This window comes from Heptranchias perlo, chromosome 6 (assembly GCF_035084215.1).
Source record: "Heptranchias perlo isolate sHepPer1 chromosome 6, sHepPer1.hap1, whole genome shotgun sequence".
NCBI lineage: Eukaryota > Metazoa > Chordata > Chondrichthyes > Hexanchiformes > Hexanchidae > Heptranchias > Heptranchias perlo.
This window is the reverse complement of record NC_090330.1, coordinates 32,099,122-32,123,043: the sequence shown is the minus strand read 5'-3', so window position 1 is coordinate 32,123,043 and position 23,922 is coordinate 32,099,122. Positions and strand designations below refer to the sequence as shown.

The 23,922-nt window shown below is 41.1% G+C and overlaps 1 protein-coding gene across 1 annotated transcript in view; it reads right to left on the bottom strand.

Moving 5' to 3' along the window:
* Positions 1 to 4,009: 4,009 nt before the first annotated feature.
* The window catches only part of sacs (sacsin molecular chaperone), an 83,168-nt gene continuing 63,255 nt past the window's right edge, over positions 4,010 to 23,922 (bottom strand). Inside the window, exon 9 of the mRNA XM_067986054.1 lies at positions 4,010 to 18,599. Coding sequence (XP_067842155.1) covers positions 7,033 to 18,599 — 11,567 coding nt within the window. The 3' untranslated portion in view covers positions 4,010 to 7,032. The remainder of the gene's footprint in view (positions 18,600 to 23,922) is intronic.

Sequence of the window (23,922 nt, the reverse complement as noted above, 5' to 3'; positions counted from 1 at the left end):
ACTTCTCTTGGATGTCTAATCAAGCCTTTCTTTCTCCCATTTTACTGCTTCTCCTAAAAGCAATCCGAGGGCCAATATTGTGAGAGGTGGTTGGCTGCTCCTACAGTACAAAAGCGCAGTATGTTTCTCTGCTTCAAATGTTCTTCTCTTCTCTTAAAAGATGCAATGGTCTCTGCTACAATTACTCCCTGTGATAAAGCAACTATATAATTATAAAACAACTGCAGGGCACATTTATCAATATGGAGTGCGGCGCACTTCTGGTGTGGACTGAGAGCGCCATATTGTGCTCTGCAGCACCTGTTTTTAACCCAAACAAATTTCCACGCCAATAAATCTATTAATACTGAGGTGTTCAAAACCAACTTGGAAGCACAAACACAGATCGTTTAATTTGGTTTCAAAACTAAAATGACTAAAAAAATTGTGCTAATAAAATTAAGTTTATTGGTGTTAAACTTACAAAAGGGACATTTACTATCCTAAAGCAAACTTTTTTCTGGGCTGACTTCTCCCTTCTAACTCTCACACCTTCGCATTGTCTCGCTGTGTGAATCATCGTAGATGTTGTATTGATGCCACCTTCAGGCAGTTCAGAGTGTAACAATTGCTGCCAAACTATTATTTTTCAACCACATTTTAATAAATGTGTGCATTTAATAGACGTGTAAGATTTTTAGTTGCGTCAAATACAGTTTGAATTGTGACACTTTCTCTTCTTACATTTCCACTCTTTTTATATTGTTATTCAAAATTATCCTTTCAGATCGCCAACAACTGACAGGTCTTCATGTCAGAATTATCATTCATGTGGCACCATTTTCTATTCAGACTCAACTGAGCTTTTTTAGTTTCTTACATTTAAATGTATGAAATTGCCTATGCAAATTGGGAGCCTAACATATGTTTCACGCCCCTTTGACAAATTGGATCGCGACAGAGTGCAGATGCACCGTACATGTTGGTACCTGTCAGTTTTCCCAGGCGCACTGCAGCCAAACCAATGCTGCCACCAAACAGGTAAGTTCAAAATTAAATGCTTACCTGAATGCAGACCAGAAGCAGCATTAAAGATGCAATGAATTATTTTGTTCAGCTTTTTAATAGAGGATAAATATATTTTTAATTTCTTCCTCAAGGCTTTAGTATTTAAATGAAATAATTGGTAAATATAGCATTTTAGTACATGGATGTTATCGATATGGACTTCCACAAGTTATTTGATAAGGTTCCACATAAGAGATTATTAGCAAAAATGAAAGGGCACAGAATTTTAGGGAACCTTGTGGCATGGATTGGAAATAGGTTGGGAGGTAGGTGGCGAGAGTGAGGATAAAGGGTGCACACTCTATTGGTGATATGTGGCAAGTGGTGTTCCCCAGGGATCTGTACTTGGGACTTAGCTTTTCACCATATTTATCAATGACTTGGATGAAAGAGTGGTGTTGTACATCCAAGTTTGCAGATGACAGTAAGTCGGGAGGCACACTAATGCAGATGGGAGCAGGAAGTTACAAAGGGACATGGACAGACTAAGTGTGTGGGCAAAACTGTGGCAAATGGTGGGGAATGTGAGGTCATCCACTTTGGATCCAAGAAAGACAAATTAGGAGTATTTTCTAAATGGTGAGAACTAGGAACTGTAGAGGAGCAAAGAGATTTGTGAGTCCAAACTAGTGGGCAAGTACAAAAAGTAATCAAAAAGGCTGATGAAATGTTGGCCTTTATCTCAAGGGGGCTGGAATATGAAGGGGAAGAAATTATGCTTCATTTGTACAGAGCCTTGGTCAGACCCCAACAGGGGTACCGTGTTCAGTTCTGGGCACCTCAGGAAAGATATATTGCCCTTGGAGGGGGAACAGCACAGATTCACCAGAATGATACCAAGGCTTAAAGGGTCAAATTATGAAGACAGGTTGCATACACTTGGCTTGTATTCCCTTGAGCACAGACGACTGAGGGTGATCTAATTGAGATGTTTAAAATTATAAAATGATTTGATAGAGTAGATAAAGAAAAACTATTTCCCCCAGTGGGGGAGATCCAGAACAAGAAGGCATAATCTTAAAATGAGAGCTAAGCCATTCAGGAGTGAAATCAGGAAGCACTTCTTCACACAAAGGGTAGTAGAAATCTGGAACACTTCCTCCAAAAGGATGTTGAGTCTAGGTCAATTGATGATTTCAAAATTGAGATTGCTAGATTTTTGTTAGGTAAGGGTATTAAGGGATAGGGAACCAAGGCGGGTTAATGGAGTGGAAATACAGATCAACCATGATCTAATTGACTGGCAGAACAGGCGTGGGGGGCTGAATGGCCTACTCGCTGGTCAGTCTGCGTCTAGAGTATAGTGCCCAGTTTTGGTCCCTCCACATGGTGGGTGATAAAGCGGCTTTGCAAAAGGTGCAGAGGAGAGCTACAGAATGATTCCTAGCTTAAAGAACCTCAGCTACTCAGATAGGCTCAAGGACCTTGGTCTATTTACTTTAGAGCAACATAGTCTTAGAGGTAACCTGATAGAGGTCAACAAAATATGGGGCTGGATAGTGTCCCTAGTGTTAGATTATTCCAGTTTAACAGGTTGGGGAGGACCAGAGGACATGAGTTTTAAACTATGGAAAAGTAGGAATAGACTGGGTGTTAGGCAGTTCTTCTTTTCCCAGAGAATTGTGAGCCTCTGGAATACATTGCCGGCTGGTGTGGTGGGTGCTGACTCTCTGCCTTCAAGAGGGAGCTGGACCGGTTCCTGACTGGGGCAGAGATCACATCATATAGAAGGTAAGTGTCTTTATAGATAACACTTGGTCCATGTGATCTTCTGGAATGGTTTCGATCGCCTGAGGAGGTCGGAGAGGAATTTTAAAGTATTTTTTCCCTTATTGGCACTGGGTTTTTTTCTGTTTTTTGCCTCTCCAAGGAGATTACATGGCAGCGGGGGTGTGTGGGAGGTCGGGGAAGGGAAGAAGTGTTTAGCCATGGTCTGGCCATCACGGTATGGGGCAGGCTTGATGGACCAGCTGTTTTTATCCTGCCCGTCAATTTTGTATGTTCGTACTCCTGTTCCTGTTCCTAGCTTATCTGTGAATAACAATGGCTTTTATCAGGGGCCACGGCTATTTAAATTTTCAGATCGGGTCGCTGCGTCCAGCAGTATGGGGGGAATAATCACTTCTTAAAGTGGTTCTCTGCGCTGTTTCATTTGGTGCTGAAACTGCTGATGTTGCAGTTCTACCACCAATGTTAATCTGGCAAATTAGAAGCAGAGTAGCACCAGGAGGACCACCAAATGACAGATGGATGGATTGCAAACTGCAGGTGCACATTTCCTCATGAAGAATAAAGATAAATAAAATGTAGCTCCATCTACAATGAAGATAAACTGGATAGATTTTAACCTGGACACCTGGTGTAAATGGGGCATTGGTGGCCTGAAAATGGGTTACCCGCCTACTTATGCCGGCGCTCCAGCCAATGCCATCCTCAAGGGGACTTCTGTTGAGCGACCGGAGCACCAACCTGTTTCAGGGAATAGGCCCTTTAATATGCAAACGATGTACATAGGACCCTGATTGTAATTTGACAGTTTTATCGGAACAGTGAAAGAGGGACCACAAAGGTAAATTTAAAATTAATTTTGTGGGGCCAGAAAGAGCTACCTCCCAAGACCAATTTCACTCCCAGTACTTTTCCCTGCCTGGGTAGAGAAGGAAGTCAATTCCTTCCCCCCATCCCAATGTAGTGTAAAGTATTTCCAATACAAACACAGCTTAGATATAGATGGATGGGCAACACGTTATGAACGTATTGAGCATGGGGGCGAGTAGAGATAGACAATTATCACTATTCATCACTGGGAAAGAAGCATTAAAACAGTGCACTTTGTAAATCCAGTCCTTGTTATCTGTGATGAGGTATAAGGGAGAAGCTGATTTGCAGCATTATTATACAGTTACAAGCAGCATACATTATCTTGACTTTATTATCGTAGGAGTTACAATAATGGAGACAATTGTGTACTGAAGTTGCTTTATTGTAGTTGTGGTACTTGGTACATCAGCTGACAGAGCTACATAGCTCCAAATTCAGAAGCAGTACTATAACCATTATTCAAAAATGCATTTCTTACCACAGCAGCCTGTGCACAATCTACCAGCTGCTAGTAAACATCACACCATAGTCTTGCAGTAACAGTTCTGTCAAATATACACAACAGCAAAATCAACTCAGACGGTATGAGCTACATGTGATAATGGTACAATGTACCTAAATGGGACTGAAACTGCTATTGAATGTCAAAGAAAATATGACAGTTAACTTGCTACAGTCCTGTCTGTGTTTCAATATTCCGAGTACTGAGCGTATATTTCTGCTTAAAGTCACTGGCATATGCAGTAACACAGTTGTGACAGTGACACCCTGAAATCCTAACCCCAGAGAATAAAAGTGAGCAAAGTACAACAAATAATCAGTGTACATAAAGCACCCGTGTGTTTCAAACGCGTCAAGTGTAGAAAACTCGCACAGATATTACAAGTGTTCTTAGAAACCAGTGAAGTGTCACTTTTAGAGAACATTGTGCTTAGTCAAAGATGATGGCTAACTCTGCCTCAATTTCTCTTCCTTTAAGGAAAAAAAATGTTATTAAAAAAAAATTACTGTTTTCCTCGGAGGGAATGTAACAATAGGACTAGATTGGTAAAGGATGATTGCTGACACATGCATGAAACATTATGCATGAGACACCACAGGGTAATGTGTGAGAATTAAGCTGAATGGCCTATTCCTATTGTTCATGTGTCCAATATTATAATGCTGGAAAATGTGTTGAGCATGTTGTATAGAAGAAGCTGTTCTTTTCAACAGAAAAAATTGCTAATCATCTTTTAGCAGAAATGCTGGAACAGTACTCAAAGTCAGAAAAAAAAAAGAACACAAACAATAGTTCTAAACATTTCCAGTACTGAAATGTATTTCAAGTCAATGAACTAGGATGCCAAATAAAATTGCTAATTCATATAAAAAACTAAAAAAATAAAAAGCAGATCCTGATATCACATTCAGTATGAACACAATAATGACAACCAAGTTAACCCATCTCTTCAATAAATCCTAGAAATATGAGGAAGTAGTAAACAAAATGCACAAAACGCATTAAAAATATAGAAGTGTTCTACAGACCAGCACCTCTACCATTTGTTCACTAATAAAATATAGTAATATAAAATGAAAACTAAAAATACATTAAAACACACCTCATCTGCATAATGAATGGCAGAAACTGACTATGTAAATTACATGCAAAGTAGTCAAAAATATATCTGTCCATTAGGCCTCATTGTTGATTTCATGAACAAAAGTGTTTTTGGACTATTAAGGTCAGGAAGTACTCAAATACTTTGAAGAACAAAAATATTGCACAATGGCGCACGTATAAAATGAATTTGTTTTTCATTACACAGTTAAATAGAACTTTCAGGTTTTAAACCTGCAATAGTTTGCTAACATTTAATTCATTCTGTAAAACTATGGTGTGAAACATATCGTTATAGTCCAATGTTTGGACCCAGCCCGTATTTATGAATATTTATAGAATGTGTCATGTGTGTAATGTCAAGACTTCTATTGTATATATTTGGCAAAAACCTGTTTGCATAACAACAGCCATTGGGAGTTCAACTGCAAGCAATACAGAAAATTAAATCTTAACCCTCTCCCTTCCCCCAAAGGAGCATGGTTAAGCAACCCCTTGCATTAATCTAGTGCAAGTTACTATAACCTGTTACATTTATTTAAGGCATTAAAACTATGGAAAGTAAGCTTGCCCATATTTATATCGGGAACAGTACCTCAACTCCAGCAGCTATACATGTTTCAGCTTTACCCTGGACTGTAGTGCTCCAGCTGATGAATATACATCAAACATCACAAGGCTTCACCACTGTTACAATCATATGATGCATGAAAAGGCTTATTTCAATCATGCTTTGCCAATTGCGTTGGGACATGTATTTATTAAGTGGAAATATCGCCTTTTATGAAGAAGCTCTCTCTCTCAAGGTAAATAACAATAACTTGAAAAGTATGTCTGCAAATCAAATTGGTATGTATGTGCAGGTTTCCAAAAAGAAAGGTTTTACTCAAATACTATAGTGCACAAAAAAATGCAATGGTCATAGAAACCATTTTGGGGGCAAGCCACTGAAATAATTTTATCCATTAGTCTGAGCAGATGGCAATGGCGGGTAAATGATCAGACTGCTAAGTTGGGCTGAAGATGATATAACTCCGTACTCCGTATTTTCTCTTACTGAATCAGGCTTAATTTATTTAGGATCTTCTTTATGTATGGCTTATAATTGAACATTTTGGCCTTAATGAAATTACATTTATATATTATGTGGAGCATTGAACCGATTGTGGAAAACAATCTCCTGCATCAAAGCCATACGGAGGACAGTTCTGTGTCTAGGTGACTTATCAGATAATCTAATTCTTTTCAAGGAACTTTGCATGATAAAAGCAATTTTTTGCAATTTCTTTTCTTACAGCAGTTTCATAAGTACAGCTTGCAGAAAGCAAACTAACTAACTGGTATTGTTTGGCGCATATATAAAAGAAAAAGTATTTTCTCCATTTCAAAAACATATTAGGCTCGGAACCACTACAGTGAGTGGTGTGCTGTAAAGGAAATGCAGCGTATTGCTTTACTCATACTACACAATCAACCTTAAGCTGTTCATTTATGCTAGTTGGCATTACCTCTTTCTGGCTGGAGATCTGTGTCTGAGTTTTGCTTTCAAATGTTACCAGTTTCATTTTATTAAACAAAAATAATTTAACTAGGCTAATTGAACATTCGTAAGTGCTACGGTTGAAGAAGGAATAAACTTTAGATGATCTTGTCGATCTTTTATCCCAGATAATAAAAAGCTTTTGTTTGCAGTAATTGTTGGGAGCAGATAGAAATATGATTACAATGAATTATTTTCCTGATTAGTGTTCATGTATTTGCTAATCTCACTGAGTGCGATCTTATAGTTTTTGTTGAATGAAGTTTTCTAGTTTTATGATGATCCGAGCTGTGCACTCCATCACTCTCATTGCAACTTCAGTCGTGAATTTATCATTTGGAATCAGGGGAAAAGGGAGGAGATCTGGATACCGGGTCCTCAATCCGTCTACACCATATGCTTCCAGAGTATTTACATCATTTGCAAGTCCTACCAGACTTTGGCTGTATTCCTCCACTTTCTGTGCAAGTGCAGTTGGTTTGACATCTTTGTCAGACTTTCCTTTAACTGCATATTCAGCTGCTATCAATGCGAGCTTTGCTGCTAAGTAGCACTTGAAACACACCCACTCATTGGCATTTTTATGCAGGTCATTCCTAGCTGCAGAGAAGTTTGCCCGAGCTTGTCTAAGCCATCTCCGTGCCTCTATAGGATTGCCCACAGTTTTGAAGGTTGGAGGTACAAAGAATCGTGAAGAGTGTGATGATCCTGAAGCTGAAGCAAACCTCCCTTTAAAATGTTGCCTGTCAGACTTATGGCTTGTTGCTTCCTGGTTCCATGAAGTATAAAATCTCTGAAATGAAAATTTTTCTGATTGGAACCGAGCAGATGAAGAGGAATAGGTTCTTCTTGATGCTCTGTCTGTGCTGTAATCAGGACCTCCTATACCTTGTTTTTCTAGTCTGTTGATTTCATTTTGCAGATGCTTGAAGACTTCTGTTGCTATCTCCAGATTCTCTGCATTTTTATCAGGATGCCATTTGAGGTATAGCCGTCTTATAATCTTTTTCCGTTCTGGCTCAGGAAGCCTCCAAGCCTGCTCTAACACTGTGGTTACCTCTCGAAGGATTTCAGGCAAAGTATGCAGCTTAATCTTCTTTGGAAACTGGTGCTTTGAAGTTGATGCTCTGTAGCTTTCCCTTCCAGGGAAATGGGGAGGAACTGTCCTGGGACCCGGCGAAAGGCATTCTGTGGGACTTGTAGGAGTGGTGGGAGTACTATCTCTTCCTTGCGAACTTTCATCGGGTCTCGAAAATTTGTACAGATCAAGAGAACTTACAATTTTATACTCACTGTAGCCAATGTCAATTTGGAAATACTTTCCCAGAAAGCTAGAATTCTCATCTCCTTCCCTTTCTACTTCTTGTACAATAATGGCATAAGTATAGGTTGGCTGGTACGATCCATATATATCACCACCTTCAGCATCGACAAGATATCCAACATATTCTCCTGGGTAGAATACATTCATAGGATCCATAAGGAGCAAGTAATGGATTTCAGCCGGTATAGGTGTACCTGGCAGAGGCAGTTCAAGTTTTGAAGGTTCAGTAGAAGAATCATACTTAACTCCTAAACTATCCAGCTTTTCATTGATTCTATAGATATCATTGCAGCCAAGCATGGCTATCAGGTAGGAGGTGTCTAAAATCAAGTTGTCAGTAGCAGATTTAAGGGTCATCGCTAAGGCTAAAAGGAAATTGATATCCTTGCTCTCTGCATGCTGGATGTAAAGGTGTATCGCTGCATTTCCGTATCTCTTCAGGAATGCTAATGTTTCACTCTTACTGTGAGGGATTGGGCTACATCCTTTTACTCGAAGGCTTGTCTGCAGTTTCTCAAAACAAGAAACTTTCAAACCCTCACGCAAGGCCTTGCAGAGTCGATTGGCTTTTTCTTCATTGGCCAGATAGGCATTGTCATTTTCATGCTTCATAATCCGGATGAGGCCTGTGATGAACTGTTCAGAAGACAGCAGCAACTGAAGACGACCCTGCAATGAACATAATGCTCCAAACTGACACATTTTTGGTGTTTCTTCATCCAGGATCTCTTCCAAGATCCCGCTAAGTAGCCTTGGTCTCAATTTTGAAGGCAGCAGCATGATCAGCTTTGTATGAAAAGCATGGTCTTTACCCAGGTAACACTGGCTGAGATCCACAAGCATTAGAACACCCACATTACCTTGCATTCGGCTCTTGTAATGTGGTGCATCATCAAAAACCAGTATATTTGACTTTGTTAATCTCCCATCTTGACTTGGAAGGTAAAGGCCTAATTCTCGAACATTGTCAAGATCAATTCTAACCTTTACCGGTTCATTCTGAAGGCTCTTAAATAGTCCGGAAACGGCCCTTTTGACAGTTCGCATTTCATTTGGCTCCAGCTGTTTCCCTTCAGATATTTTAAATATACGTCCTAGTACTTCAACATACTGTTTTGTTGAAACAATATCTTCTGTACCCAAAAGTTTAAACAACTGGTGGAAGGTGCCAAGTTCTAAAGGCAATTTGTACAAGTATGGCTTAAAATCAGACTCATTCTCAAGATTTATTACAACCTCTTCAGGTTTAAGTAGTTTCCAGCCATCTTCAACCATAACAAATGCAACACCTCGAAGATGGAAACGGAAGTCTTTTTTTTCTGCATTGAGAAATTCATAAATACTCCGTAAGACTTTGACTCTTGTTTTTATCATATCATCTTCTGGAGATGCAATGTTGCAGATGTTTTTGCAGTTACCAATGACTTTGTCTGGCGGAGGGTCAAGACTGACATTTAACATTGCCAGGACTTCCTCTACTTGTTCCTGGTTACCAAGTTTGCTATCTTCTTGCTCCTTAATACTTGATGGTGTTGCCTTCTCTGGGAGAATTGGGCATGATGTCCACAATAATTGCATAACATCAGCCTGCTTGAATTTGGGATTGACCTGAGCCCCATTGAAACGTATTAGAGGTAGAATCCCATTTAGTTCTTGATATTGAGGATGAAGCTTCAAGAGTTCTGCTGAAGCACGTTCTGGATAGATGAATGCAATCAATGAAAGGTCCTTAAGAAAGTTTCCAGAAAACAGGTCTGTCCTCTCTTGAAATATATGATTTAATAGGACATCAACCTTGCTCTGTATTGTTTCTTTGGACCAATTCTCTGCTTGAGATCGAACTCCCACATCCTTAGCAAACTGTAACAACTGTTGCTGGGAGACTGTGTATTTCAATCCTATGTTTCGAAAGAATGTTATCCACGATGTAAGGAATGCAGCATGGTTCTTAGGTTTTTCAACCTGTTCCAGTTTCCGAAAAAACTCTTGAGAAATGAAAGCATTTTCTGGCAGCATAACTTCAAAAACATTCTCTGTTCTGTCGTAAAAATTCTTTGTAGGCTTTAGGCGGTTGAATGAGTCTGGGATAATTGCAAGACCTTCAAGTTTTTCAAACAGTTGCTGTCTGATTGCTGTTCCTTCGTCCAGGTTGGAAAGCTTCTTCTTCAGATGTACCAGATGTTCAATCTTAGCTGCACTGGACAGGTTATCAAACTTTGGCAGCAAGTGCTTCAAATATACCTCTAGATCATCTACAGGAATACAATCGAGGAAAGCATACAACTCCTTCAAATGGGGATTGTCTGCAAGAAATGCATAAGAAGTGGACAATGCCCATCTGTCTATTTCAGCTAGAGGAATGCTCTTTGTTAGAACAAAGCATGACCCATATTTCAAAATACTGATGTAGTTACCATTAATGGCCTTATAGAAAGGCAGTGACTTCAGAATCTTACTGTCATCTTGGGCTGTCAGTTGATTCAAGTTGCTATTGAAGTACATCAGAAGCACTTCAAAGTCATTGTCAGACAGGTGGTCTGTCCTTAGTGCTGATGTTCGGATCATGTAATCGAGAGCCTTCAGAATGCTATTAGGACTCTCAACATTTGCCAAGTGCAAAGCCAACTGTGAGACTAAAATGTTCTCTTTAGAGCAAATCTTACTCAATGCTAGTTGAATACAGCCTGCTTTCATCAATGTATTGAAAACTTTGTCATTTTGGCCATTTGGGTAGATAGAGACATTCATCAAACTGAGAGGTACTAGAACATCACTCTCTGGTACTAGCATCCTGTTGCTGGAAATGGTGAATTTTGTACCAGGCAGCAAAGCCCAGTCTTTTAATACCTCAGTGATAGTTTCAAATGTTGGTCTAATCTCTGCCTCACCTTCCTTAACAGAAATTGCATCACTAATGAAATGCCAGCAGTTTTTCAACCAGGATTCGCTTCCAAAATTGTCTTTCCATTTCACAACAGATCTTGTTCTGTAATCTCTAGGCAGCACAAATGATAGCAGCTCAGCAAAACTGCTTATGTCAAAAACTTTTGCAACACCACAGTTGAGCAGGATGTTATTGTACTTCATATAAAGTGTGTTCATGAATAGTTCTTTACGGGATGGAATCAACTCATGGTAGGTTGTCAGAAACTTTGGCCGTTTTGCATCAAAAACTTGCAGAACATTATCTAGAGTAATAAGAAGAGGGAGCCCTTCCACTCTAATTTCATTCTCTTCTGAATCTTTGAAGCAGTAGTCAACCAGAAGTTTCAAGTTGTGAAATAGCTTTAGGGTAGTCTGGTGTAATCGACTTGGCAACTTTCCAAGGTGGCAGCTTGAATCAGGAGATGTAAATGAGTGCAAGAACTCTCGGACATCAGCAGGTGTTACATAGTGCACTGGAATTTCTGATTCCTGAAAACAATGGTAAATGTTGGCAGTTTCATCAGAGCTGTAGACTAAGTTAAATCCTATGTCAAGTAGCAGAGTTTTGAGCCTGTAAACATTTTCAGCAATGGTTTTCCGTACTGCAATATTGTATTCTGCATTTTTCATATGCTGCAGTTCATCTTGCAGCAAATTGTCAAAGAATGATCTGTTTCTGTTAGTTGTGGATGTATTCACCCAACTAATAAAAATTGTAGGCTGTAGTTCTCCACTGTCTGCATTTGGTATCCGGACTACTGGTAGAAGACGCTTGAGATCATCATGAAGACAACAATAGACAGATCTCACAAGGCAGTACCAATCTGGCTGTATGCCAAGTTTGTTAGCAGCAAAGAAGGTCATAAACTTTTTCAATGAATCCTTCAAAACATGATTGGGTGTATTTTGCAAGACTGTTATGGTTGGGTCAGAACCTAGAAAGTAGCGCTTTCGTATCTGTACCAGCAGCTCCACATAGGCTGGAGCAATCAAAGTGGTCATGAGATTATTGTTCCAATCACTACGCACTCCGACACCATTGTCATCCCGCCACAAATTTCTCCTGGCTGAATCCAAAGCAAAGTGTCCATTCACATGGACAGGTAATCCTGTTTCCAATGACAATGGCAAAAAGCAGAAAGCTCTATGAGGCTTTTTGTAATTATGGCTAATGCAAGCAGCTACACCTCCTCGAGGGAAAAGTGTTATGTCTTCATTTTTATGAGCTGATATAACAGTCTTTGAAACTTTCTCAATATTTGAGAAACCTGATCTGTTACAGACTAACCAGGTTGTAAGGTTGCCTTCAGAATCTTCAATGTCCATAGTATAAGTAATCTGCTGAACTGGTATCTGGCTAAGCTGCTTCCTTTTATTTACACTATCAAGTACAGACGCATGGAACTGCTTCCGTTTCAACCTGTCACCATCCGTAATTTTGGCTTTCACAGAATACAGAACATTCAGATTCCCAGTTGTCTTTTCAATATCACAAATTGAAATCTTCTCCATGTGATTTAAAAACATTAGAAGTTCAGCTCCATCACTACGCAGTTTGTCCAAAAGATTCTGGACCATCTGATCTGACACGGGAACTTGACAAATTTCAGATATTTTGGACATCTCGGTATTTCTTATTGGAAACCTAAACATAGTAGCATTTTCAAGTTTGAAATGGTTGCCTAGAAATGGGTTCAGTACATCTGCAAATTGGGTTCTGAAGTCTGAATCTAAATCTCTAAACATGCGCCCAGGGCTAACATTGGTAGATCCTGGAGCATACCTTGCATGGGGATCAAATATGCAGAGTACGTCATTGTCAGAAATAAATGCTGGGCAGTCTGTTATATGATACACAGAATTGAATCCTATTCCATATTGCCCAGTCTTACCTGGATTCCCTTCCTTTGTTCCACTTCCAAGGTTCTGAATCCCTCTAATATCATCTTCTGTGAATGGTTGGTTGTTGTACACACAAACTGCAGGACCTTGAAGGGGTGCCCACTTTTCATCAAAGATTCTATCTCCTGGATGCTCTCTAGGGTCAAAGATAAAGTAGATTTCTGTGGCTTTTGCATCATCTGCATTTTGAAGTAACTCCTTCAGCATTTCTTTCTCAGACGGGTAAGCATTGAGAATGCTCTTAATCCGGCTGGTTAGCTTCTCCTTCTGTCCAAATTCACTGCCAAGGGTGGCAAAACAAATATTGGATGCATAGCGCTCTAGAGCTTTGTGACGCTTTGGTAACGCTCCAAGTTTAACAGCTACCTCTCTTGGTATATCAGGATGGCAGTACTTCACTGTCTTATCGCTCACTCTTATCCAAGGACAATCATTGTAACACAGAGATTTAGCTGGAACAAGGAACCCCTCACCATCTGGTAACAAAAGGGTTCCATATTTTCTCTTGCAGTAGTCTCGATTTTTCTCCCTAATGAGACTCCAGACACCTTCACTAATTATTCTTCGGCAAAGCTGAAAATTACTCTCGTTTAGAGGTGCCCGGTTGCATTCAGTTTTTAAAACTTGAAGGACTGATGCAAAGTCTTCAACTGTGAAAGAGGATTGCACTCCCAGCTTTTCAAAGAATTCTCGGAAATTGTTTCTGTACTTATTTGGAAGCTGGTACAGATAAGGGGTTGCATCAAAATTCAGATGGAACGCAACCTTCGCTGACTCAACATAGGTGTTTTCAACCAGAACAAAATTAAAATTCTGAAGTTCCCCATTAATCTGTAACTTTGCAGCTTCATTCTTCAGCATGGCCTCATGAAGGTACTTGTAACAAGCATTTGTGATGCTCTCTTGGCACAGAGTGATACCATCAAATGAAGTAGCTACTTTCTTCATTTGATTTAACACTAGAAGAATGGGTGGCTTCTTTAGCAACCCAAAGAATTCTTTAACAGCTGAAGATAGAGCACCGCATCCTTTACTGGGAGGATTTTCATTTAGAATAGGATGCAGAAGACAAACTACATCCTGGTACTCAAGTGTATAAACCTCTTTTGCTGGAAACAGAGTTTCAGGCTGAAAATCGTTTCCGTTCCAATGCAATGAGAAACCAGGAGGCTTTTTGAGAAAAGGAAGGAAAGGTATGGATTGAAATTTCTCAGCAAAGTCTTTGGCTCTGTGATCCCGAAACTTTAGTTTCTCATCAATCAAACTCAGTATGATACTGCTACGGAGGCAAGCTGCTGCATGATCACTTTTATTCAGCACTGCCACAGACTCTGCACGTTCTAATAAGTCCTCCCATGAAATGTCATCCTTAATCATGCCAAGTTGCACAAGCTTTACCAAACGAACTGGGTTCAGGTAATCTTGTGTAGTTCCATAAGGGAACCGCCCATCACTTATCTCATATAGCTTAGCAACCCGACCTTCTGGATGGATAAGTCTTGAAGGGACAGATAACTGATGGTGCTCTCCCGAAGAAGGCACGCAATGGGTAACACGTAGAAACCCTGAAAGCTCCAATATCTTTTCATCAAGAACATAAAGCATCAATGGATCTCGTAGTTCTGCCTCAATCTCTTCAATGTATGGAAAAAATGCCTCAGTAAAAAACTGCTTCTCAGAAAATGTGTTTTCCAGTAATATATTCTTACATCCTGCCTCTTCAAAACCAGCTCTAACCCAAGATGGAAGCTCCACAGCACACAATGGTTGAGGCTCAGCCTTCTTGAGGAACTGCAAGAGAATCTTGAAAGCCACAGGCCCAACCACAGGCCTATGAAGCAAAGCATCATCCAAAAATCTTATGTTTTCGATTGAAACCCAGGAAGTTCCATCTGAGAACACCTCTGTCAGCTTGTTTCCTCTTCCTTTGGCAATATCTTCATAAAGGCCTTGCCACACCACAGCAAAGTCATCATGAACCAAGGTAATATCGGGCCACAGGGTATAATAGTTGTAATCAACAAGTTCTGCATTAACAGCCATGTCTCGTAGTACAGTGAGTGCTTCTAAATATGCCTGAACTATCACATGTCTCATAAATACAGTGTTCCAGCTCCCTTTTGTGTCTGTTTTCCAGATTTCTTTTCGATTGGAGGAAACTGCAAAGCAGCCATTGATGTGCACTGGTAATCCAGTTTTGATTCTCAAAGGCAAATAACAGAACACTTCTCCATATGCACTACCATTTGTCTTAATGCTCCATTTGTTGCCTTCCGTTTCAGAGAGCAAAACACTAACAGCACCACAAGGGACAAGTCCTAATCTTCTCCCACTTTCCTGAAGTGAAAATATCAGTGCTTCTCCAGTATCCATGCATGAACATATAAGCCAGGTACTGGATTCAGTCACTTTTTGTGGCACCCCTTCATTTATCTTTCTGTTCTGTGCCAACTTGGCTGAAACCTCAAAGAAAGGTGTAGGTTCATCTTCTGGACCTCTGAATAGTGGTGACTGAAGATCCAAAATCCTTCTGAATACCTGAAGAAATTCTTCTACCACAATTTGCACAATGCAGGCACACCTAGGTGCTTCAGAAGGAAGCTGCCTTGTACTAGCAAGTATTTTCATCAGTTTTGCAGCCTCCTTTAAGATGTTCATAGGTGTTGTCACAGCTTTTGATGAACAAAGGATTTTCTTGAGGGAAATGATGGTTTGTGCCAAGCTAGGATCAGATTCATCTGATTTTAGGTATTTTAAGAACATGGTGTTTACATTCTGAGAGAAGAGAATTAGCCTGTGGCCACATAGGCTAAACTCATCCACAAGAGAATAAATATCTGCCGTATTGTAGGAAACGCTGCTGATTTCACTGACTAATGCCTCCTCCTCCGTTCTGAAAGGAAGTCTGAAAAGTGTTCCCAAATAGCAAAACGGCTTTTCAATGACCAGTGGCAAGTCACAACCAAAAACATTCACAAATGGCCTGAACTGATTAGGGAACTTTCTTAACCTCTTCTGGTGTTTGTTCCAATTGATCTTTATCCCAGGATTTGTTTTGTCACGAATATGCTTTCCCAAATGGTTAATATTTGGATCAAACATTATCATAAATTCACGGCTCAATATTATAGGGATGTCTGTGATGTGGTAAACAGAGTTGAAACCAAGTCCAAATTTCCCAACTTTGTCAACCTCACTCCTCTTCAGTGATCCACCTAGTCTGGTTATGTTTACAAAGTCAGCATCTGTAAAATCAGAGTTGTTGAATGACCATAGAGCAGGCCCATGGCACACTGCCATACCAGGATCTAGAAGGTTTTCTCGGATATCTGAATTTCTTCGCATATCAATCAGGAAGCTACATTCGGTTCCCTCAGCATCATCTGCATTTTGTAGCAGCTCTTTAAAGATGTCTGCAACTGATGGGTATTCTTCAAGAATGTTTCTGATTCGTACCGTGAGTGGCTCTCTTTGCCCAGATTGTTCAAAGCCCAGGTTCTCTGGGTTAATGAGCCTGGTACTAAGGCATGGCACTTGTAGAGCTTGAGCCATTTTCATAGGGATGTCCTCATGTACCAAGTTGATGGGTTCTAAGGAATCATCAAGCAAGTCGTTGAGATCGTCTACTTTGATGTCGCAGTAGCTGCAATTCTGAATGGGTTCCATTACCAATCTGCTAGTATCTTTGCTATAATGAATGGGTATTGGAGTATTAAGATTCACAGTGATCTGATTACTATATAGCCATCTTAAGATGTTCAGTACCAGAAGTAGGTTTTGTTTACTTTCTTGTTCACTGATTTCATCATCACATTTTTGTTTGATACTCTTGATGATGCTGAAAATATGCTCAGTATTTACTTCTTCTAGTGCTCCAAAGAACGTAAACAGCTTGTGATATTTTGTCATGGTTTTCGGAAGGGTATATAGGTAAGGCTCTAGATCAAGATCTTGAATTGGTTTTATAACTACATGTATGGGAAAAGAAAAGACCTTGCCTGTCCACACCCAGGGAAATGTCAATGATCTGAACCCTTCCTTATCTTTCTCCATATGTCCCTGCATGTAGTCATAAATATCAAGCAAGAAATGTTGAAACTGGTACCATTCATCATTATTGAAATCCTTGGAAGTGTGCCAAGCAACAACATTCTTCAAGTGCCCTAAGACCCTATTCAAACTGGGTTCTGTGGAAAAACCTAACAATTTTCTAACTTCAGATGAGATGTTCTCCACAAGAGGCATGGCAGAGCCCACCAATACAGCATCAGATAAATCTCGCATTTCGCATGCCTTGTGAAAATTTAATACATCTCCTTTCCAAGCAAGAGATTGAGGGAAATTCAGAGGACGTTTCTTGCAAACTGGAACCCACTTTAACTTTTGCATTGTTGCCTTTGCTTCAGTTGAAAGTAATAAACTGCTTTGTCTGTGAAGAATCGCAAGTAATGTTTTAGCTTTTCTGATGACCAGATCTTGCTTGACTTTGCTACTGCTCTGCAGTATTTCAATTCTTTTGGCCACTTGTACGATATCTTTTTCAGTTAACTGATCTTCAGTCTTTAAGCCTATCTGTCTCAGAGCATGTAAGACATCTGGAGTTGAGGTGAAGCTATCTGGTGGAAATAATGCTTTTTCATCAGCATAAAACAAGTTTTGTAATGTTTCTATTTCAGGGTCAAACAATTCGTTAGCTGACATTAATCTTCCCTGAGAAGTAGAAATAAATTTCAAGGACTTCAGCCATTCTACAACCAAAGCATTTTCATCTTTGAGGAAAGATAAATTGATGAGAATCCAAATCACAATATCTGTGACGTCCTTATTAGAATAAAAGCCTTTTTCAATGTCTTGTAGTATAATCTTTAGGCAGTCTGTACTTTTTAATTGTTCAATTTTCAGTAGGGTAACTAGCCGAATAGAAGCTTCATCACTGCAATTTATTACAGGAATGGACATCCGTATGTCTGATGGAAGTTTTGCAGTGTGGTGCAAGACTTTACTTCCTCTTAATGCTATAAAACTTCGGCTAGTTTTCTCAGAAGGTGGTTCAACTTTGTTAAAAATCATCATTTCCTGAAGAATTTTCTTGTCTCGCTCATTTGCTTCTGGCAAACTAGCTAAGAAACTTCTCAATGCAACCTTGTGTGTTGGAGGTAGTAACATAACCTGACTGGAAATCTTTTGTGGTGTTGTCTTATCCATGATCTGCAACAAGGAGCTAGGGAGAGGAGAATGGATGTATTTTTTCATAAGAGGGTGCTGCAAACATGGGTCTAGTTCTTTAATGACAACTCCGCCGAGTTTCTCAATGATCTCTGGTAAAAACTCAGGAAGTTGGGTTTCATTTTCAGATTCCATGATTATGGGAGATGGAGCTCGGAGGCGTAAAAGCTTGACTGTGGTTTGGGTTTCATCTAAAGGCATCTTAGGGATCAGTGGCAATTCCTCAAACAGGGTCAGGTCTTCAGAGAAGTTGTGATACAAATATCTCCATACTGTAGTCAGCCATGACATAGGTGGGTGCTTCCTCTCGAGGTTTCTTGGTGACCACTGCACCATCATCTCTCTACCAGGCCAGCAAGTGTTCACCAGCTCTTTAATAAGACGCGCAGAACGATCAGAGGTCATCAATTGCAGTTGTGTACAGAGTCGACCTGTATGTTAATGGCAGTAAAAAAACAAGAGTTAGAAGGTGCAATTCACTATTAACTGACAGAGCATTTAAGTTACAAATACAAGCCTAGAAATTGTTGCTGGCTTTATAACTGGAAGAATACATTCCAGTTCTAAAGCATAAAATGGGGCATAAAGGTGCCTGACATACATTAACAAGTACATAGCTTTCATTATATTTAACATTATGGAACAATCTGTAAAATGCACTTCCAAAGCAAAATCTCAAACATGGAGAAAATTATGCACAGAAATAGGGGCACTATTAAAACCACTGACATATCTATAATTTTTTCAAAAGAATTATCCAAGCTCTTTCCTTCCTTTTCCTCAAGACTTCACTCATTCATTCTTTGGAAGTTTTCATATCTCTGTGGACTTGATTGGGTATGAACATGTTTTAAGAAGCCCTAAAGCATGAAAATGATTCAATTTCTATTGCTAAATTTCCTCCAGACAACATTTTAAAAAGGCTTCTTGGCAAACTGCAGATGGTTGTATGAGTTTGCAGGTCACCTGTATCAAACCTCAATAATGGAATTTAACAGCTCTGTGGAAATCTAACAAACAATTACTTTGCTAAAGGAAAGAGAGAAATGTGATATTCATGTTAATAACATATAGGGCCCGATGTTAGCAGGGCTGCGGGTTCTCGGCGGGTGGGCTATCGGGCGCGTGGGTAACGCGCCCGGTGAAATTAGTCAGTTTCCCGCGCGATTGTAGCATACAATCCACTAATTGGATCCACTTACCTGCTCCTCCGGGTTCCCCACTGCTGATCTGCGCGTCGGGCGGGCTGCGCATGCGCAGTAAGATCTGTCAGCTGGAGGCGCTCTATTTAAAGGGGCAGTCCTCCACTGACAGATGCTGCAACAAATAGCAAAAATTACAGCATGGAGCAGCCCAGGGGGAAGGCTGCTCCCAGTTTAATGATGCCTCACTCCAGGTATCAATACATGGGGTGAGGAGGAGGGGGAGGACAGAGATCTTCCTCCCGGCGTGCGGGAGGAAGCGGCCTGCCTCTGCCACCAGGAAGGCCTGGCTCGAGGTGGCAGAGGAGGTCACCAGCGCAACCAACATATCGCCCACCTGCATACAGTGCAGGAGGCGCTCCAATGACCTCAGTAGGTCAGCCAAAGTGAGTACACTTACTCTTTCCCCTACACTCCGTCTGCCACATCACTGCCCCCACCCCACATCTCCTTCAGCACTGCCAACACTACTCTGTTACATCACCCCTCATACCCACTCAAACCTCATCCTCATCTTACCTGCACCTACTCACCTCGCCAGTACTCATCCCGCCACTACCACTCAACCCAATCCTCATACAATCTCATGGCTCTATCTCATACTCACCCTCTCGTGCATCTCTTTCACGGTCAGCCTCACTCAACCTACCACTACCTGTGCTGCAGCCACAGGGCATGCATCACATATGTGCAGTAGGCAGCGTAAGGCAAACGTGTCGTGAGCATGAAGGGGATGCACAAGGGTGTTTGAGGGTTTATCATGGGTGTTACTTATATTGAAATTCTGACCAACTCACATTACATATTATATTGGCACCACTATTGCCATGTCTTCGCGAATCTTGTCTGGTTTGTGCAATAATGCCCTCTCCTGAGGATCACTATGAGGACCCACAACTGATGCCATCCATTGTGTCACTGCAGAGTGGGTGTAGGTGTATTTGCAGGGCTCTTTTGCGCAGACGACTGAGAGACATCGGCGATGTCCCCGGTTGCACCCTGGAAGGATGCGGAGGAGAAGTTGTTGAGGGCAGTGGTGACTTTGACAGTGACAGGTAAGAAGATGGTGCTCGGGCCAGCCAGGAGCAGCTCGGCATGAAAGAGGCTGCAGATGTCCACGACTACATGACGAGTGACTCTGAGCCTCCGTGTGCACTGCTGCTCAGAGAGGTCCAGGAGGCTGAGCCTCGGTCTGTGGAACCTGTGGCGAGGGTAGTGCCCTCTGCGACGCATCTCTCTCTGCGGTAGCCCTCCCTCCTGCTGTACAGGTGGATGTGTCACAGCACTCTGTTGTGGAGCTCCACGTGTCAGAGGTGGATGGCGTGGATGGCGAGGCTGGTGAGGCGGTTCGCCCTCCGAGGAGGTCATGACTGCAGCTACGGCGGCCCCCATCCGCAAGATGTACATCTGAGGGGGTCCGCAAGGTAGGTACATGTCTCCGGACCCCGGGGTAAGTGTGCAGGTTGGTGACTTTGACTGTCAGGAGGAGGGTGGTGGAGGCCAAACTTTGTCCCAAGTGACAGAGTGGCCTCCTGCAATGGGTGAGGGTCTCCCCCCCCCCCAACCTGTCAAATGGACCTTTGCAGCTGCCACAGGCTGACAGCTGCAACACGTCCATTTGACCTGGGAGTGTTTCCCCCAGTATGGGAAACAGTCCCAGTTTGTTCTAAAATCCCACATAGTCCCTTAATCAGGTCAGTTAATGACCTGAAATACCTAAATAAATACCTTCAAGTGGAATCCCGTTGGATTTAATTGCCTGCGGGATTCCCACCAGCGGGGGCTGCGTGCGCACGCCGGCGCGTCAGCGGGGAACCTGGAAGTGCGCGGGTTCGGGGCGGGCTCCGGTACCGCGCCGCGATTCTCCGATTTTCGGAGCCCCCCCGCCAGGAACGCACCCGATAGCGGGTGCTAAAATAGAGCCCATAATCTCAGTCTATGTTACACTGGAGAAAGAGTCAGGCTCTGCAATGGCCAATTGAGATGCTGCTGTAAATATATCAAAGTATTTTGCTAAACACTGGTGGACTCAACTCACCTCTTACCATCACAGTGTACTTCCATATATACATTATACTTCTAATATATTTATACAGTTTGTGAGTTATTAATTATAGATGAGTTATAAATAGCTACCCAGAGCTATGAATATGGAGCCAACCAAACTACTCAAAAATAAAATGAATACTGTTCTGATTCAAAGTTGATCAGTGGGGAACAGGTTTGATACAAAGACATCATAGAGATGCAAGCAAAGTTGCTAAATATTGGAAAACAAACGGTCATGATGAGTAGTAGTTCTAACTGAATAGTCAGAATCCTTTAGTACAACCAATCTGCTAACTTCCTTCATGATTTTAGAAACTTGGATAATTCCCTCCACTTGAGTTCCATGAGAATAAATTCAACTCAATTAATAATGTGTTGATCTAAGGTTTTCTACTACATCATTGCCTTTCTCTGAACCTTTTCCAATGTCATTATTTCTTTTCTTAAGTACATTGAATAAACCTAGATACAACTGTTCAAATGAGGTCTTATCAATGATTTATATAGAATCAATTTAATTTCCTTGGGCTTTTATAAGTTCAAATATGTTTGTATATCTGGAAGGAGCCAGTTGTATTGCATAATTTGCATAATTATTAAGGTTTAAAAGAGTCAAATGTCCCATTAGCTCTTCATGAACATTAAAAATGTAGCTGGCATTGGACTCTGGTGAGCTTCATTGTTTTAGCTTCAAGAAGTCACAAAAAAAATCTTCAAAATATGTCATCTTTTAATATTGAGTTTCATTTAAAATACTGGATTGATAGTAGTATACATACTGTGTTCATAAATATTTACTATTTTAAGCACCAATTTGCCTTATTTTATATTGCTCAATATTGATCATTATACTTAGCTCCAGCTTCCAATATAAGCATTAGCCACCAGAAGTAAAAATAACATAGCCTTTTAGCATCTATATTTGTGATGGGGTGGATAAAGTTGGAAAAAATAAGTAGAAACCTAGCTTTGTGAGCATACCTGCAAAAGGCTAGGCCCAATGTCATGCAGTCATGATACCTGTCTGGCAACACCATTTTGTGTTGAAGTCAAGCCAGACAAGACATATATCTTAGAGAGTCTGGATTGATTTCCATTGTTTCGACGGGCATAGGATGGCATGAAATGTTTGCCTCTGTACTAATTTTGAGCAATGCTCCAATTATTGCAGCATTTAACATAATAGGCTCATCTTCTCCACAAATATGTACTCATTTTGATAGTAGTAATTTTGGATGCATAAGTCAAAACTGGAGATAGATCACTTGGGCCACCTACAGGTAAAATGCAAGTCATAAGAAAGATGGTTTGGACCAATAGAAAACTTACAGCAGTTGAGGCTGTGCTTTCTAAGCACAGATGATATCTGACTAATACAAAGATAGGGCTAGAAATTGGGCCGTGTAGCATCCGTTTATCAGGCACTACTCAGCCTCCTAAGGTCCCAAAATGGCATCTGAAATGCACGCACATGCTTCTAGCGAGACATGCGCCGGACACCATCTTGGTAAAGGCGTTTGCGCAGGCGAAGATAACGAACGCCAGCATCATGTAAAGTAAAGAGAATATGCGTTAGATCAGTGTGCAACACTGATTTAAAGGGATAGACACTATTTTGGCACTCTACGCTCCAGCCAATGCATTATCTTAACAACAAACATCTGAACATGTCTTAAACGGCCTGGAGGACCCCCCACCAGCGTTATTTAAAGGGACCATAAAGGATTTACAGGTTAGTTGCTGAATTATTGCTCCTGGTTGCTGATGCATTTGTACCTGTTTTTGGAGGTCTCCTATATTTGAATACTAGGACTAGGGGACATTGCCTAAAAATTAGAACCAGGACCTGCAGGAGTGAAGTTAGGAAACGCTTCTATATGCAAATGGTGCGAGAAGTTTGGAACGCTCTTCTGCAAACAATTTTAAATCTGAGATTGATAGATTTTTATTAACCAAAGGTATTAAGTGATATGGGGCTAAGGCAGGTATATGGAGTTAGGTCACAGATCAACCATGATTTCATTGAATGGCAGAACAGGCTTGAGGGGCTAAATGCCACTGCCACTTGATGCCTCCTGTTATGCGCCACCTTCTCCTGCAAGAAAGCGGGACGTGTGTCAGTGAGTGTCCTACAGGATGTTTGGGTGATGTGCCTGTCATGGTTGAATAGCTGCCAGTATGTGAGACCTGTGAGTTGTGGGTGTGCGGCTTGCAACAGTGATAATGTGTGAAGGTGAGAGGAAGCATCTGATTGGAAGAGTTGAGTACTGATTGATAGAGTTTGTTGGTAGGTGGGTGATGGGGGGGTGTAGTGCGTGAACAGCAGATGCACCAGTGGTGCAGTTGGTAGGAGACGCCACTTGACAGTTGACCTCACTCATCTTGACCATTCGTGTCAAATCATTGAACTTCTTCCTACACTGCATTCTTGTTCATGGTGCTATGCGCCTGGCATTGACTTCGTCCCCTACTGCCTCCCACTGCTTCTTGAGCATATGTCTGG